General features: G+C 38.1%; 1 protein-coding gene across 1 annotated transcript; it reads left to right on the plus strand.

The window, feature by feature from the left end:
* Nucleotides 1–4339: 4339 nt before the first annotated feature.
* On the plus strand, nt 4340–6474 carry LOC149166920 (11S globulin seed storage protein 2-like). The gene is made up of 5 exons (XM_089432824.1): nt 4340–4750; nt 4842–5128; nt 5224–5718; nt 5805–6022; nt 6108–6474. Exons 1-5 carry the CDS (start codon nt 4393–4395, stop codon nt 6301–6303), a joined length of 1554 nt encoding a protein of 517 aa, XP_089288950.1. The 5' UTR covers nt 4340–4392; the 3' UTR covers nt 6304–6474.
* Nucleotides 6475–17348: the final 10874 nt, after the last annotated feature.

Genomic DNA, 17348 nt, shown 5'->3' on the forward strand with positions numbered 1-17348 from the left:
CCAACTGCAACTCCACTTCGCACTATTCATTCACTAACAATTGATGTCCTTTTTGAAGCCATGACACCTTGTACGTTGTTGGATGTTCCTTTGTCTTTAATTTCAACTTTTCCACCACTTTTGTAGAGACCAAATTATCAGGACTAACACTATCAATTATCATTTGACAACATTTTCCTTGAACCTAGCACACAGTCCTGAGCAAAGTTTTTCTCCGTGCCGGTTCAAAAACGTCCTTTGCTAGCTTTAACAAAACTTTGTTAACTACCAAAGATTCCCCTTTCTTTGGTACATTTTCTTCTTCTGGCACCTTTGCTACTTCCTCTTCAGTCTTAGCAACAATTATATTTCTTTGATTTGTTCCTGTGTTTTCTCAGCACTCATAGACTATGTGTCTCAGCTTGTTACATCTATAACATCTAATTTATCTTCCTCTGCCTTTGCCTCTTCCTCTGAAAAAACTCCTTCTTCCACTTGCATCACCTTCTATGGGTGTATGTTGATTCAAGCTACAACTAGCTCCATCTCTAGGTGTTGTAGATCTTCCTCTACCACCTTGACTTCCCCTTCCTTGGAAAGTACCTCTACTTCTGGCAGATTGCTTCCTCATGAGTTTTTCTTCAGCCTTCAATACCATCTGATAAGCCTCTTCTATTGTTTTAGGAGACAACACACTTATCTCATCTTCGATCTTCATTCTAAGACCATTTATATATCTTGCAACCTTCTCATTTGTATCTTGAATTTTTCCAGCTCTTATGCTTACTTTGTAAAATTCCTCTGTGTATTATTTCACCGTCAAAGACCTCTGTCTAAGATTCTGCCTCTATCTAAATAATGAAAGTTGATAATCACTTGGCAAAAACTTACCTCTCAACTTTGCCACCATCCTGTTCCAATTTTTAATTGGTTGCTTACCAAGTCTTTTTATTTCTGCTTGCACTCCATCCCACCAAAGTGTCGCATGTCCTTTCAATTTTGTGACAACAAATTTCAATCTCTTTCCTTCTTCCATTGCTTCATAATCAAAGAATTTATCCATGCTATTAATCCAGTCTATGAACTCCTCAGGGTTTAAACCTCTTGTATAAACTGTACCCTCAAGTCTGGGTTTAGATGTCGATCCTAACACTGATTTAAAGAATCTCATTTTAGGAGTAATTTCTGTAGGTTCCTCTACTTCTGCAGCTTCAACTTCAAGCTCACTGACATCTCCAACATCTGCATCTCCTTGATTTCCCATTTCCACTACTTCTAATCTAGCTTGCATCTATTGCATAGCTTCCAACACTTCAGCATTTGCAACTGGTCTTCCTCTTCTTTGACCACGTCTTCCTCCAACTCTGAAAGCCATGTTGGACTTCTTTCTCTGATCTTTGAAATCCTGATCAGTGTCAATAAGTTGCTCTGATATCACTAATGGTAGTCTGGGTGCAGGTGTTAATGATAATTGTACAAAACCAAAAACGACCTTTTCTAGTTCAGGCGGGACATTTTCTCAGATTTCCTTTGGAATATCAGTCATCAACCTGTAATTTTAGATATTATACTAAAACAATAGAGTTGTTGAATTTACCCGAAATAAGGCAAACCTTCACTTTTCCCACAGAATCGAAAGTAATTAAAACCAAAGTTTATAGCCTTCTTGGGTCCGAAACTTAAGTTAACCCATGTGCATATTCTAAAGCGATATCCGTCAGATCTCGTTTATTCACAATGAACGGTTATAATTGATCCAGAACTCAAAGGATTAAACCACAATTCATAACATATCGCGTCCAAAAATTATATTAAACTTCGTGCATTTTTTGACGTGATTACTGTTCGATCTAAGATTTTCAAGCGGATGGTCACGATTAATTGAGTTATTAACTCAGTTTTATAAATGACTGCATCCGTTTTTGGAATTAACCTCTGCGTTTATTAGCACGCGATAACCGTTAGATCTATTACCTATCGATCAGATGATTCAGATATTCTCCGAGGTCTTCACGAGTTTTGTTGTGGTTTTCTTCGCTCCGCCAAGAATTTGCACTTCCGCCAAGTTTAACCTATTTCTAAGTTATATTCAGGATATCACTAACTAAGCTCCGTGGGTTCGAAATACATTCGATTTATATAAATTCACAATGAATGAAGATTTAAATGCGATAAGACAAGATTATAACCAACTCTAATTCTAAAGGGCCAAACTGGAAATCAACAACATTCAAAAATATTTGGAAGGAAATTTGAAACCTCCGGGATTGACCATTCATGCGGAAAATACACAGAGACACAGAGAAACTTCAAATTTTTACAGTCTAATCCTCCAGAGCCAAATCCTTTTACATTAATTCAAAACTTACATAAATACCATTACATACAACAACCTATCCTCAATCAATGGATCAAAACTGCCTAATCCTATCTAATCTGCATGATATTCTCCTCAAGAATCTCAACTAAGCCTAACTACTTGAATTTATTACAAGATAATCCAAATCCCTGAATTCTAGCCCAAATGCTATCTAGAAAGCTTTGTAAAGTGACATCTAAATGATCCCACTCCTTTGCTTGTAAACTTTTATGTATTTTTGGAATAAAATGTGAAGCCTTTTGTCTCCAAGCCTCATGCTCCTGCACTAATGATCCTCCTCGCCTTTGCCAAATATTTCTTCCACTTCGACAGATCTTGAGCATCAGTTCCTAGAGTTTTAAGAATATCATTGTCTATGAATTCCTTCAACTCGTTATCTTTTGACACTTCCTCGATCTTGTCCCTCCAAGAAATATAATTCGAGCTACCCTCAAGAGTATACTTGAGTCTCAATGCATAAAACGACATCCTACTAGATTTGAAGAATGATCTTGTAAATTCGATTTACCTGCAAACACAAACTCAAATTCTTCTCTTCTATTGTGATTCCTACTCTGATACCATGTAGAAATTCCTTGTAGATTCAAATTGCTTATGTAATATTCTAAAATAATAGATTTGAATCTACCCTACTCATCAGCGGAATCAATTAATCAATCGAAAAATCACAAAATGCGATACAAGATTCAATCACATATGTTCAAAGATTTATCTAAGGGGAAAGCTTGCTGCTTAGAAACCCTTCCTATCTGTATATTTCATTAGATTAGAAAAATAGAGAAGGAAATGCAATTCTTGTTCAACTTGAACAATCTCTGCAGAAGTATAATCTATATCACTGCCTCACAAGCTTACTCTCACCAATACTTAGCCAATTCTGATGTCTGCCAAGCCCCTATTTCCTTGCACTAATTTTCAAGGAATTAACCCCCTGTTAGTTAGAAAAATTCTCATTTTGAATTGCACAATCCCTATAGGACCTTCTCTGATTGCATGCACCACCCTTGAACTTCAATCTCAATTGAATAACTCGAATTTCATGCATGCATGTGCTAATTATGGTTGGTTGAACACATGAAACCCCACTCTTAGACCTCCTACTAGTTCCTCCAACAGTTGGAACTAGTTTAACTTACAATAACCCACTTTAACTTAATTAAACTATTACAACTCAAATTAAACTCAACCTAGGCTGCTAAAATTTAAGAGCCACTCTACATGACTCAAGTTAGGCCAATTGAGTTAACTAAATGAAATTAACTTAATTAACTCATTCTCATTGTATTGTGATGTGCAATTACAATTTTCTCCTAATTTAATTCAAGGTAAAATTAAATCAAGATTTTCATTTGACATTTTTTTAGATGGCTTTTATTTTGGGTTTGGATTCTAATTTAATTTGGTAAAGCCCAACATACTTACCTGCTTAGGATGTGATGGTTCTTGTGACCTTTAATTCCAAACTGCTTTGTCAAAATATTAATGTTCAACCAATGTTACGTTAACTTAGGTTGCATTGTTATTTTTTGCATTGCTTTCGAACAACAACTACTCGTTTTAAGAATAATACTTAAACCATGCGGAAAATGCAATTTAGTAATACAATTCCATAAACTAAATTAAGTAAAGAGTGAATTAATAAAACCCATATATAAAAAAAATACACAATTACTAAATATCATATGAATGATAAGTACAGGTGAGAATGACTTTTGTTCACACTCACAAAGGAAGCGCACTATCTTTTAATTACCATGGGCTGGTTGCGAGGACACGACACAGCACGATACGCCGGAGGATGGGCGGGTTGCGACGGCACGACACGCCGGAGGATAGCCACATCACACGTGACCAAAAGTCTGCTTCGTTGTTGAGCCCATGTGTCTCTTGGTGTCTCTGTGTTGGAGCCATTGCCTTAATAATGTCGCCCTCGAAATGCTATAAAAACATTTCATACCGCTATATACACTACACAGCGACTGGATTGAGTAAAACCAAGCAACAGACCGTCGAGCAAAACGGTTCGTTCCGATATGAAGCAAAGGATGAGAGTGGGATCAGCGCTTCTGTTGCTGTACTTTTCATTTGTTCTTATTTCGCTATCCCCTGTCACTGCCCAGCGAAGAAGAGGTTTTCGTTATGGACGGGAGGAGGAATACCGGCATGATGAAAGATCATCAGCATGTCGGAGGCTGCAGCGGCTAAGTGCCCACGAACCCTCTGAATCGGAATCGTTAAGATCCGAAGGTGGCACCTTCGAGTTGTCGAACCCAGAAGACAACGAGGAATTGGAGTGCGCAGGCGTTGCCTTCTTCAGAAAGACGATCGAAAGGGGTGCCATGTCGCTGCCTCAATATCCCAACGCCCCTCTGCTGCTTTATGTTCACCGAGGTACTCTAATAATACAACTTCTTTCTGTATGTCGCATGATTCCCTAAATTTGTTATTATTATTATAATCGCTTCTATATGTGCATGTGCAGGTGAGGGCAGACTGGGCATTGTGTTCCCGGGGTGTCCGGAGACTTACAGAGAAGACGAATATTCGCATCAAGGGCGATCAAGACGCAGGTCAGAGGGACGAGGGGAAGAAGAGGACGAGGAAGAAGAAGACTCAAGTCAGAAAGTGAGGCGAGTAAGGAGAGGAGACGTAATAGCCATATTTGCAGGAGCAGCCTACTGGTGTTACAACGATGGCAACGAGCCTCTCCAAATCGTAGCCATTGCCGATGTATCCAACCCTCAAAATCAGGGCCGCAGGAGTTACCGAGTAAGTATCCCACCCAATTAACTAACAATCATCCTTAACTATGCTATAAATTCTTTCATGGCTGACTGAGGGAGTAAAAATGTATACATGTACAGCCCCACCCTCTGGCTGGGCAAGGTTCATTATCTGGTCGTGGTCGCCGTCATGAAGAGGAGGGAGAGGAAGAAGGAAGAGGGAGAGAAAGTGGGGGCAATGTGTTTGCAGGTTTTAGCACGCGCTCTTTGGCAGAAACATTGGGCTTGAATGATGAAACTGCAAGGAGGCTTCAACAGAATCAGCGATCACGACGTTTTGCTAGAGTTGAACGCGGCCGACGACTCAGCTTACCCGCCCCTCGATCTCGATCTCGCTCTCCTTACGAGAGGGAGAGGGATGATGTTGCTGGTGGATTGCATCAATATAATTCATCTGCAAAGGAGAATGGCATGGAAGAGCTTGTGTGTGAACTGCGTGTAAGGCACAATGCTGACAACCCGCAGGATGCCGATGTCTACGTAAGAGATGGGGGACGGATGAATATAGTCAACCGCCACAAACTTCCTGTACTCAAGTATTTGAGATTAGGAGCCGAGAGGGTTGTTCTCCGCCCGGTAAGCAATAACTTTTATTGGGCTTCACTTTTATATATATAATAATGTTACTGTTTCCAAATCAAATGAATGAAATTTGAATGCAGAGAGCAATGTCTGTTCCATGGTGGAGGATGAACGCGCACGCAATAATGTACGTGACTGGAGGTGAGGGGAGAGTTGAGGTGGTGGGAGACGATGGGAGAAATGTGTTTAATGGGCGTCTGAGAGAGGGTCAATTCATCGTCATTCCCCAATTCTACGCAGTCATCAGGGAAGCAGGAGACGAAGGGTTGGAGTGGATAACGTTCACAACATCAGACCTGTAAGTATAACCTAATTATTACCACTGCTGCTAATATAATGTACTGTTCAGCAATTATACTCATCATAATTGGTATGCATTGCAGTTCTTTGCGGTCGACTCTGGCAGGAAGGCAATCAGTTTTGAAGGCAATGCCGGAGGAAGTGGTGAGAGCCGCTTACAGGATCGACCAAAATGAAGTTCAACAAGTGATGAGGAACAGAGAACGCGACACCTTCATTTTGCCTCCATCATCCCGTCGATATCAGGAGGACATGATACCAGGTGTCAAGGCCGAATAGAGCGTTAATATTACCAATTTATCTCATGCACATTCACTGCAACTTGAATGTGCATATACAGATATGCATTATCGTGCGAATATAGGCCTCCCCACCTTTGCAAATAAATAAGGCAGTAAATGTAATCGTAAGAATAAGTATAATAACGGATTTACCGTTCCTTTTTGTTCACTGTTTTCCGGCCATATTCCTTTGGTTTACTTCATGCTTTGGCCTTCATTTTAATTTACTTCAAATGTTGTCCATAACATTACATTACATTGTATGTCACATCACTTTGCACTCCATGATCTCATAAACATTCACAGTAAAATTACTCCTTCAAACGATGCAATATCTCTACAGATTACACATATAAAACAGTGATGTCAAATTATTCCTTCAAACGATGCAATATCTCTAAAGATTACACATACGAAACAGAGATGTCAGTTGTCAAATTATTCCTTCAAACGATGCAATATCTCTAAAGACTACACATATAAAACAGAGATGTCAGTTGTACCTTTAGACGAATCCAATACCACTAAAAATTACACATGCCTAAGATATATGTCATCTTTTATATCTGCAGCGTTGCCAATTTTTCTATACAAATTTCGGTATATAAAGTGCTTGAATATTATCCATATATATTAACAGTATTATCAAAGTGATCTTTACATTTTAACGAAATAATAAACTTTATTTTACATTTTAACGAAATAATAAACTTTATTTTACTTTTGACCCGATTTAAACACTATCTAAACAATTTTATTCTACTTTTAACCCGATTTGAACAATATCTAAACAATATATACCAACTTTAAAGTGCTTGAATATTATCCATGCTAAAGTGATCATTACATTTTAACCAAATAATGAATTTATTTTACTTTTTCCAAAATACAAACTTTAAAGTGCTTGAATATTATCCATGCTAAAGTGATCATTACATTTTAACCAAATAATGAATTTATTGTACTTTTTCCAAAATACAATCTAGGATGTGGACCCTTTCTTCGTTACAAATGGTTAAAACATTGTGTTCTTCTCTCCCACAAGGATGATTTTATCATGAGGGTTTCGTACTTTCAATGTCCCTCGTATTGCTAGCTTCCATTCAAATTTCGATTGATCCATCCACATTTTGTATAAACATTTTTTTTTGGTACATTTCCCAAAAGGAGAAGAACGAAGAGGATACACATCTCACTAAACAATGGTTAATGATGAAATCGATCTAAAGTATTTGAGTTTCTCATCAGTGAATTTCCTTATTTTTTATTTGATGAATTTTCCTTATTTTGAGTTTCTCATAAGTGAATTTCCTTACTCCTTTTGATTTTTAGCTTCTCGTTAGTGAATTTCCCCTGAATCAATGGTGATAATATTAATGACACTTACAAGGTTTTGAGTTTGATCTTATTTATAAGATTTTGAGATTGAAGGGCATCACTCCTCTTTGAGATGCATTATAAGGACGGATGAAATTACCAAGTTTTGTTTCCGAGCCCAAAATTGGTGCATCACAATATGATCCAATTTTTGTTTCCGAGCCCAAAAAATTGGTGCATCACAATATGATCAATTAAAAATATGTTGAAATATTATTTTCAACTGCATGCCCAGTCCTTTGCCATACCCCTGTACTGATGAATCAACTGCCATACCTCTGCATTGATGAATCTGCAATTAAACAGCCGTAGCTCTAGTCCTTTCCTAAATGAGCCATTACACAGCAATTTATTACGAAATGGTGATCACTCACGGAATGATGGTAATTTATTACTATGGTTGGTAAATGTAGGTAGGATTTTAATTTTACTTTATTTTAATTCACAGGTGTAGTTTTGTTTTTACGACAAAAAGGGAAAAATGTGAAGTTCAGTTTTGTTGAACATGAAAAATGTAATGTGAGACACAGCAGCGTAAAATGTTTCAAGAAAGAAACAGAGTGTTACAACAGCGTTCTAAGCAGAAACAGAATGTTACAACAGCGTTAATTCTGAGCAGAAACAGAGTGTTTTGTAGATGCACAGGAGTGCAGACACAGCAGTGCAAAGTGTAGACACAGCAGTGAAAAACAACGTGTTGATTTTTCAAAGGAGACAGAGTATTTTGTTTTCTGTAATGTACAACAGTACAAACACAGTAATGTAATTTCTATTTACAGCGTGAAGTTTCTTTTAAGTTTTTGAACTGTCTTTACAGTAGTCTTGTAGAAATCCCTCTGTTAGAGGAAGTATTGTAAATGAAAACAATTTCCCTTTTGTTGTTGAAATTCAGTTTTCAGAAAATATTTTTTTTGTGTTGCTGAAACACGAGTTTCAGCGTTGCTGCAACACCAAACTGAGTTTCTGAAACACCGTTTCCAGCAAACGATTTTCAGTTTTCTATGCTAAAACAGATTGTTAAAAAAGAGCATTTTTTGGTGTGTCTGTTATGGAATTATCATAAATTCCCAACATGGTATTAGAGCTAGTCCAGGCTTTTTGAAGTGTCAAAGAAGCTGAAGGAAGGGTTTATTGCTGTAGCAGCTTCACCAGCAGAGTGAAGACAGTCAGTGAATTTTGTTTACACAGTCAAGTATTGAAAGAATGGCCAGCACCAGCGTGGGTATGTTTAATACCCAACTCCCACAGTTCAATGTGAAAAACTATGACTATTGGGCCATAACCATGAAGGTTGTATTTTCCTCACAAGATTTATGGGAATTTGTTGAATATGGATTTGAAGAGCCAGCAAATGAAGAAGAGTTTAATGGATTAACTCAGGCAAAAAAAGAGCCGTTGAAGAGAAATAAGAAGAAGTATTCAAAAGCCCTTGTATTCTTATATCAAGCAGTGCATAGAGTGTGTTTCCAAGGATAGCAGCAGCCAAGACATCCAGAGAAGCATGGAAAACTCTCAAGACAGCCTATCAAGGCATGGAAAGAGTGAAGACAACAAAACTACAGTTGCTGAGGAAAGATTTTGAGAATCTGCGCATGAAGGAGTCAAACAATATTGACTCATTCTTCACACAAGTAATTGGATTGATCACACAGATAATGTCTCATGGAGAAATTCTTGAAGAAACGAGGATTGTGGAGAAAATATTGAGGGTCCTACCCTTAAAGTTTGATGTGATTGTCACCACCATAGAAGAGACAAAGGATCTCTCAAATTTTTTAGTTGATGAACTCCATGCACCGCTGGCAACACATGAGCAGAGGTTGAGTAGAAATGAAAACTCATCTCTAGAGCAAGCCTTCAAGACCCAGATGTCCTTTGGAAGAGGAAGAGGTCAAGGCAGAGGAAACAAGAGAGGAAGAGGCAGAAGTCAAAACAGAGGTGGAAGGAACAGCCCAACAAATGCTGAAGGAAGAGGCAGCAATCCAAATCAGAACCAAGGCCATGATAGCAGCCAACAAAGTGGACAACATCATGCTCAAGGACAAAGGTATGAAAAATCCAATGTCCAATGCTATTATTGTAAAAAATATGGGCACTATGCCACTGAATGTAGGAAGAAGCAGCACGATATGAACAATAGATCTAATGCAAATATTACTAGAGAAAATATCAGCCAAGATAATGTATTGTTAGCTTGTAATATGGCTGAAACAAACAGTGAAGATTTATGGTTTCTAGATTCCGGTTGTAGTAACCATATGATAGGAAACTTAGTCCTGTTTTCTGCTTTAGATCAAAGTGTGAAATCACAAGTCACACTTGGGACTCATAGCAAAATCTCTGTTATGGGAAAAGGAGAAGTTAAAATATTTACAAAGAAAGGAGAAAGGAAAGCCATAGTAGATGTCTATTATGTTCCTGGAATGAGGTGTAACCTCTTGATTATTGGACAACTTGTCCATAAGGGGTACAATGTTTTCTTTGAGAATGATGTATGCACCATCATGGACAGAGCACCCAAAAAGTGATGCATTACTGAAGTAAAGATGACAAGGAACAGAATGTTCCCTCTCAGAATAAGGGCAGATTTGAAAAATAAAGAAGAAATTACAGCAGTGACACAAGAAGCTTTCCAAAGTGTGCCAAATGATGAAAATTGGTTGTGGCACTTGAGAATTGGACATCTCAACTTTGGAGGTCTTAATTTGTTGAGTAGAAAAGGAATGGTAAGAGGATTACCATTGATAGAGAAACCAGACAGCCTTTGTGAAGGCTGCATATTGGGGAAACAACACAGAGAAAGTTTTCCAACCGGGAAAAGCATAAGGGCAAAGGCACCCTTAGAAATTATCCACTCAGATTTATGTGGACCGATGCAAGCTCCATCACTTGCAGGCAGCCAATATTTTCTAACATTTATTTGTGACTTTACTAGAAAGACTTGGGTTTATTTCCTGAAGAACAAAAGTGAAGTGTTTGAAAAATTCTGAAATTTCAAAGCACTTGTGGAAAATCAAAGTGGGTTGCGCATCAAAGTTTTGAGAACAGACAGAGGAGGTGAGTATATCTCCAAATAATTCCTGCGATTTTGCAGAGAAAATGGAATTCACAAGCAATTTACAGCCAGCTATACCCCGCAGCAAAATGGAGTTGCTGAAAGGAAAAACAGAACAATCATAGATATGGCGAGAAGCATGTTGAAGACAAAGCATTTGCCAAATGATTATTGGGCTGAAGCTATACACTGTGCAGTATATATTTTGAATAAGTGTCATACAAAAGCAGTGATGAACAAAGTGCTAGAAGAAGCATGGAGTGGGAGAAAGCAAGGAGTCACCCACATGAAAGTTTTTGGTTGTGTGGCTTATGCACACATTCCAGATCAGCTAAGGAAGAAATTGGACAGCAAAGGGGAGAAATGTATTTTCATTGGGTACAGTGAGGAATCCAAAGCTTACAGGTTGTATATCCCATCCACCAAGAAGTTTGTTGTGAGCAGATATGTTCAATTTATTGAGGAGGAAGCTTGGGATGGAAGCATAGAGAAAACAGTTAATGTTAAAAACTGTTTGTCTCATGATGATGATGATGACGAGTTGGCTGAAACACATCCCCAAACAACACCGCCAACAACAAAATAGCAAGAGACACCCTTGAGAAGAAATGAAAGTGCTTCTCCAAGCACACCACAAGGAGGAAATTCAAGTGCTTCTTCAAGCACTTATACACCAAATGAAAGAGGTTAGAAGTTCAGAAATTTAAATGACATTTATGAACAAGAACCAACAAATGAAGGTATGAATTCTATATTTTCTTTATATTGTCATGTTGAAGACCCTATTCATTTCGAAGATGCAATTAAGGATAGGAAATGGATAGAAGCTATGGATGAGGAGATGAATGCCATAGAAAGAAATAAGACATGGGACTTAGTTGAGCTACCAAAAGGTAAAGAAGTCATTGGAGTTAAATGAGTCTACAAGACCAAGAGTAATGCTGAAGGCAAAATAGAAAGACACAAGGCAAGGCTGGTTGTAAAAGGATACAAACAGAAGTATGGGAGAGATTATGCGGAAACTTTCGCACCGGTTGCTAGAATGGAAACCGTGAAAGCAGTGTTGTCCATAGCAGCACAAAACAAGTGGAAAGTTTACCAAATGGACGTGAAGTCAGCATTCCTAAATGGAGTGTTAATGGAAGAGGTTTACATTGAACAACCTCTAGGCCATGAGAAGAACGGTGAAGAGCACAAAGTGTGCAGATTGAAGAAAGCTCTTTCTGGGCTGAAGCAAGCGCCAAGAGCATGGTACAGTAGGATAGATTCCTATCTAATGGAAAATGAATTTGACAAATGTGAGAGAGAACCCACCGTCTACATCAAAGAAAAGGATGGTAAGATTTTAATTGTAGTGTTGTATGTTGATGATGTGATTTTTACAGTAATGATGACTACCTCATTGAAAACTTCAAAACAGTCATGAAAGAGGAATTTGAAATGACTAACATGGGTTTGCAGAGATACTTCTTAGGAATAGAAGTAGATCAAAATGAAAATGGAATTTTCATCTCACAAGGAAAATATGTAAATGAAGTGTTGGGCAGATTTAATATGCAAGAGTGTAAGGCAGAAATCACTCCCACAGTAATGGGATTAAAACTCAACAAAGAGGATAGCAGCAAGGATTTTGATCCTAGTTTGTACAAGAGCATAGTGGCAGCCTCATGTATTTGACTGCAACTAGGCCAGACATAATGTATGCTGTTAGTATAATTTCCAGATTCATGGAGAGACCAAAAGAAGCACATTGGCAGGCAGCAAAAAGGATTCTGAGGTATGTTAAAGGTACTAAAATGTTTGGCATTTTATATACTGTCTCAGAATGTTCAGATTTAGTTGGATACACAGACAGTGATTGGGCTGGAAGTGTAGATGACCGGAAAAGCACATCCGGTTATGTTTTTCGCATGATTTCAGGAGCCATTTCATGGGCTTCCAAGAAACAGCCAATTGTGGCATTGTCCACAGCAGAAGCAGAGTACGTGGCAGCTAAAGCAGCAGTATGTCAAGCAGTTTGGATGAGAAGGATGTTAAGGAGCTTAGGCCAAGAGCAAGCAAAAGGAACTGTGATTTATTGTGACAACAGTTCTGCTATTTCATTATCCAAAAATTCCGTGTTTCATAAGAGAACGAAACACATTGACACAAGGTTTCATTATATCAGAGAGTTGGTAAATAATGGAGAAATTGTCGTAGTACATTGCAAAACTCAGGAGCAGGTTGCAGACATTCTAACCAAGCCTTTGGGATAGAAAAGTTTTGAGTTTTTGAGGAAATGTCTGGGTATGACTGATAACCCAGCGGTTGAAACTAAAGGGGAGTGTTGAAATATTATTTTCAACTTCAGGGCCAGTCCTTTGCCATACCCCTGTACTGATGAATCAACTGCCATACCTCTGCATTGATGAATATGCCATTAAACAACCGCAACTCCAGTCCTTTCCTGAATCAGCCATTACACAGCAATTTATTACGGAATGGTGGTCACTCACGGAATGATGGTAATTTATTACTGTGGTTGGTAAATGTAGGTAGGATTTTAATTTTACTTTATTTTAATTCACAGGTGTAGTTTTGTTTTTACAGCAAAAAGGGAAAAATGTGAAGTTCAGTTTTGTTGAACATGAAAAATGTAATGTGAGACACAGCAGTGTGTTAATCTTTTTTTTGAACAGAGACAGAGCTCTCTTTGTAATGCACAACAGTGCAGAAGATTTTTTTAATGTACACATCAGCGTGTATGTATGAATGAAATTTACACACAATAGTGTAAAATGTTTCAAGAAAGAAACAGAGTGTTACAGCCGCGTTCTGAGAAGAAACAGAGTGTTACAACAACGTTAATTCTGAGCAAAAACAGAGTGTTTTGTACATGCACAGGAGTGCAGACACAGCAGTGCAAATTGTAGACACAGCAGTGAAAAACAGCGTGTTGATTTTTCAAAGGAGACAGAGTATTTTGTTTTTTGTAATGTACAACAGTACAGACACAGTAATGTAATTTCTATTTACAGCGTGAAGTTTTTTTTAAGTTTTTGAACTGTCTTTAAAGTAGTCTTGTAGAAATCCCTCTGTTAGAGGAAGTATTGTAAATGAATACAATTTCCCTTTTGTTGTGCACTGTTGAAATTCAGTTTTCAGAAAATATTTTTTTGTGTTGCTGAAACACGAGTTTCAGCGTTGATGCAACACCAAACTGCGTTGCTGAAACACTGTTTCCAGCAAACAATTTTCAGTTTTCTGTGCTAAAACAAAGTGTTAAAATAGATCATTTTTTTTGTCTGTCTGTTATGGAATTATCATAAATTCCCAACAAAATATTGGTTTGTTTCATAGACAAAAAGAAATTGGCAAAAAACGTAGTACATCAAAATATCAATTATGGCGGCTGCTTGAACCCAAATTAACAAGGATAAAACAAGTATTCTCTTTTTCAATTGTGAGAAGTCTGTCCAACATCATCTCACGCGTGTTTTTTAGTTTCACATAGGTCATCTTCCTTCTAAATATATGGGGTCCCTTTAGCCCTTCACTCGCTGCGTCTCTCTTACCGACACGCTATTCTTCAAAATCTTCACTCTTGATTTTAGCCCTTCACTGGCTGCGTCTCTCTTGATGGCAGGCTATTCTTCAAAAACTTCACTATCGGGTTTGTAATTGGTCGTTTGGTAAACTCTGCTGGCCGTTTGGTTCTAACTAAACCAGTGGGTCAACCAATCTCGATTTACCAATTATATGTTATGCCAATCCCGAAGGTGGTATGTGGTCAACTGTATCTTTGGCAAGATTTTCTTTGGCGTGGCTCCAATAAAGCCAAGAGATGGGCCTTAGTTGCTTGGGATTCCCTCATCAAACCTAAGTTGTTGGGCCTTAGTTGCTTGGGATTCCATCATCAAACCTAAAAACCTAGCTTGGGATTCCCTCATCAAACCTAAAAACCTAAGTTGTTGGGCCTTAGTTGCTTAGGATTCCCTCATCAAACCTAAGTTGTTGGGAGGGTTGGGTATATGTTACCCTGAACTTGTTAGTCAAGCTTTTGCGGCGAAACTTTGGTGAATTGGGTTGTAGTGTCCGAAAATAAAAATAAAAATTAGCATCGAGGCATAGGAGAGGAGTTTCGCGAAGAGTTAAGTTGTGGCAAAGATATAGCAACTACACATAGGGTTAATAAAAGACAGAACAGAGTAAAGCTTAGAGCAACACAATAAAACTTAGGATTAAATTCTAATTCATGAAAATACATTCATATGAGACCGCAACTCATTCACCAAGTAAAAGCAAAGGTTTATGACGATTTACACTTCACAGTAAAACACTATTGTTTTCAAGCGCCCACCAAAATTCTCTCCACGATTTTCTCCTTACAAAATCTAGCTCTCTAACTTGCCCAACTTCTCTACCATATTTTAAAAAATGACTTTTACATCCATATTTATCTCAACATACAAATTTTGCATTAGTACATGACAGAGCAATTAATTACTAGGCAGGTGTTGTGGAGTGTGGAGGTGTTGTGCAGTGTGGGCAATAGTCGCGCAGGTGTTGTGGAGTGTGGGAAATAATGCTTGTCCATATTTACCAAAATTCATTAAATGCTTTAACTTCTATGATGTGTTGCAGAATGGTCCACGCTGTACTTCTGTTGGTCCACGTTGTACTTATGTTCTCACTTCATTTCTTCCTTCTTCACTAAAAAGTGAAACCGTGTAGTAGTTAACTAGGAAAGCATGGTGTTTGTTAATGTGTTTAAGGCAGTGGTTGGGATTAATATTTCCAAAACTCCCACTTAATAACAACTGTTGCCATTAACAATTCCCAAATAGTTTCTAAGATAGACAAAACTTTCACGTGCCAATGGCTTTGTGAAAATATCAGCAAATTGTTCCTATGACATGCAATGCTGCAACAAAATTTCATCATTGTTAATCAACTCTCTAATAAAATAATATTTAGCATCAATATGCTTGGTCCTCTTGTGAAAAACAAAATTCTTTGATAATGCAATTGCGAAGGTGTTGTCACATAAAATGGTTGTCATTCCCTCTTGGTCGTTGGGAAGATACTTCAATATCCTTCTCATCTAAACTACCTAACACGTTGTTGCTATTATGGCAACATATTTAGCTTCTACTGTTGGCAGTGACACTATTGGCTCCTTCTTGGAGGCTGATGAAATGGCTCCGGAACCCAAATGAAAAACATATCCTGACGTGCTCTTTCTTTCATCGACACTTCCTGCCCAATCACTATCAGTGTAATCAACCAACCTGAAATTACTTGTTGCACTATACAAAATGCCATATTGTTTGTCCCATTAACATACCTTAGAATCCTTTTCGCTGCTTGCCAATGTGTCTCATTGGGTGTCTCCCTGAACCTCGACAGCAAGCTTACTGCATACATTATATCCGATCTAGTGGCGGTCAAATACATCAAGATGCCTATCATGCTTTTGTATAATGTTGGATTGACATTGCTACTGCAATATTCTTTGCTCAACTTCAACCCCATGAGAGTTGGAGTTGGTGTGGGGTTGTTGCTCTGCATTTTAAACCTCTCCAAAATTTCTACTACATACTTTTCTTGAGAGATAAAAATGTCATTTTCTATTTGCTTCACTTCTATGCCCAAAAAATATCTTAACAACCCCAAGTGAGTCATTTCAAAATCATTCTTCATGGCTTGTTTGAAATCAGGGATGAGGAAATCATCATTGCCCGTAAAGATCAAATCATCTACATATAAGACAACAATAAGAATATTACCATCACTCTCTTTGATGTAGAGAGTAGGCTTACCATCACATTTGTCGAAACCATTGTCCAACAAGTAGGCCTCTATCCTGCTGTACCATGTGCGCAATGCTTGCTTCAGCGCATAAAGAGATTTCCTCGACCAATACACTTTGTCTTCTTTTCCTTCTACCTCATAACCAGGCGGTTATGCAACATACACTTCCTCTTTCACAACTCCATTCAAGAACGTTGATTTTAAGTCCATTTGATACACTTTCCATTTATTTTTCACAACAATTACCACCACTGTACACACTATCTCCATCCTCGCGACTGGCACGAACATCTCCACATAATCTCTTCCATGTTGGTGCTTGTGTCCTTTGACAACTAGCCTTGCTTTATGTCTTTCAATCTTCCCGTTGACATCACTCTTGGTCTTATAGACCCACTTCACTCCAATTACTTATTTTCCTTGTGGAAGGTTCACTAACTCCCATGTGTCATTCTTTTCTATTGCTTCTATTTCTTCCTCCATTGTCGCAAACCCATTTTTCTTATTTGACTCCACCTTCAAAATGGATTGGGTCATCTACATGACAAAATAATGCAAGTAAGGAATTTAGACCAGCTCTACTGTCAACTTCATCGTGCTCATAGATCTCATTTAAATTTCTGAATTTTGCTCTTCTTGTGTTTGCTGAAGATGGGCTTGTCATGTCACTTGATGTTGTGCTTTGCGGCATGCTTGGAGAAGAACTTTCTTGACTACGTGAAGCTGTCTTATTATTTGTTGATGATATTACTTGCTACCTGCTTTGTTGCGCTTGAATAGGAGTAGAGACAGTCACTGTTGAGGAATTACTTGTTGTA

This window comes from Pinus tabuliformis, chromosome 5_1, assembly GCF_031772625.1.
Source record: "Pinus tabuliformis cultivar Carrire ecotype Pingquan chromosome 5_1, CPIR1, whole genome shotgun sequence".
Classification (NCBI taxonomy): Eukaryota; Viridiplantae; Streptophyta; class Pinopsida; order Pinales; family Pinaceae; genus Pinus; species Pinus tabuliformis.

Bases quoted from the DNA above. Each gene is read 5' to 3' on its own strand.
- LOC149166920 (XM_089432824.1), top strand. From the start codon at position 4,393: ATGAAGCAAAGGATGAGAGTGGGATCAGCGCTTCTGTTGCTGTACTTT. The intron at 5,129-5,223 runs GTAAGTATCCCA...ATACATGTACAG, and splicing joins AGGGCCGCAGGAGTTACCGA to CCCCACCCTCTGGCTGGGCA. The intron at 5,719-5,804 runs GTAAGCAATAAC...ATTTGAATGCAG, and splicing joins AGAGGGTTGTTCTCCGCCCG to AGAGCAATGTCTGTTCCATG.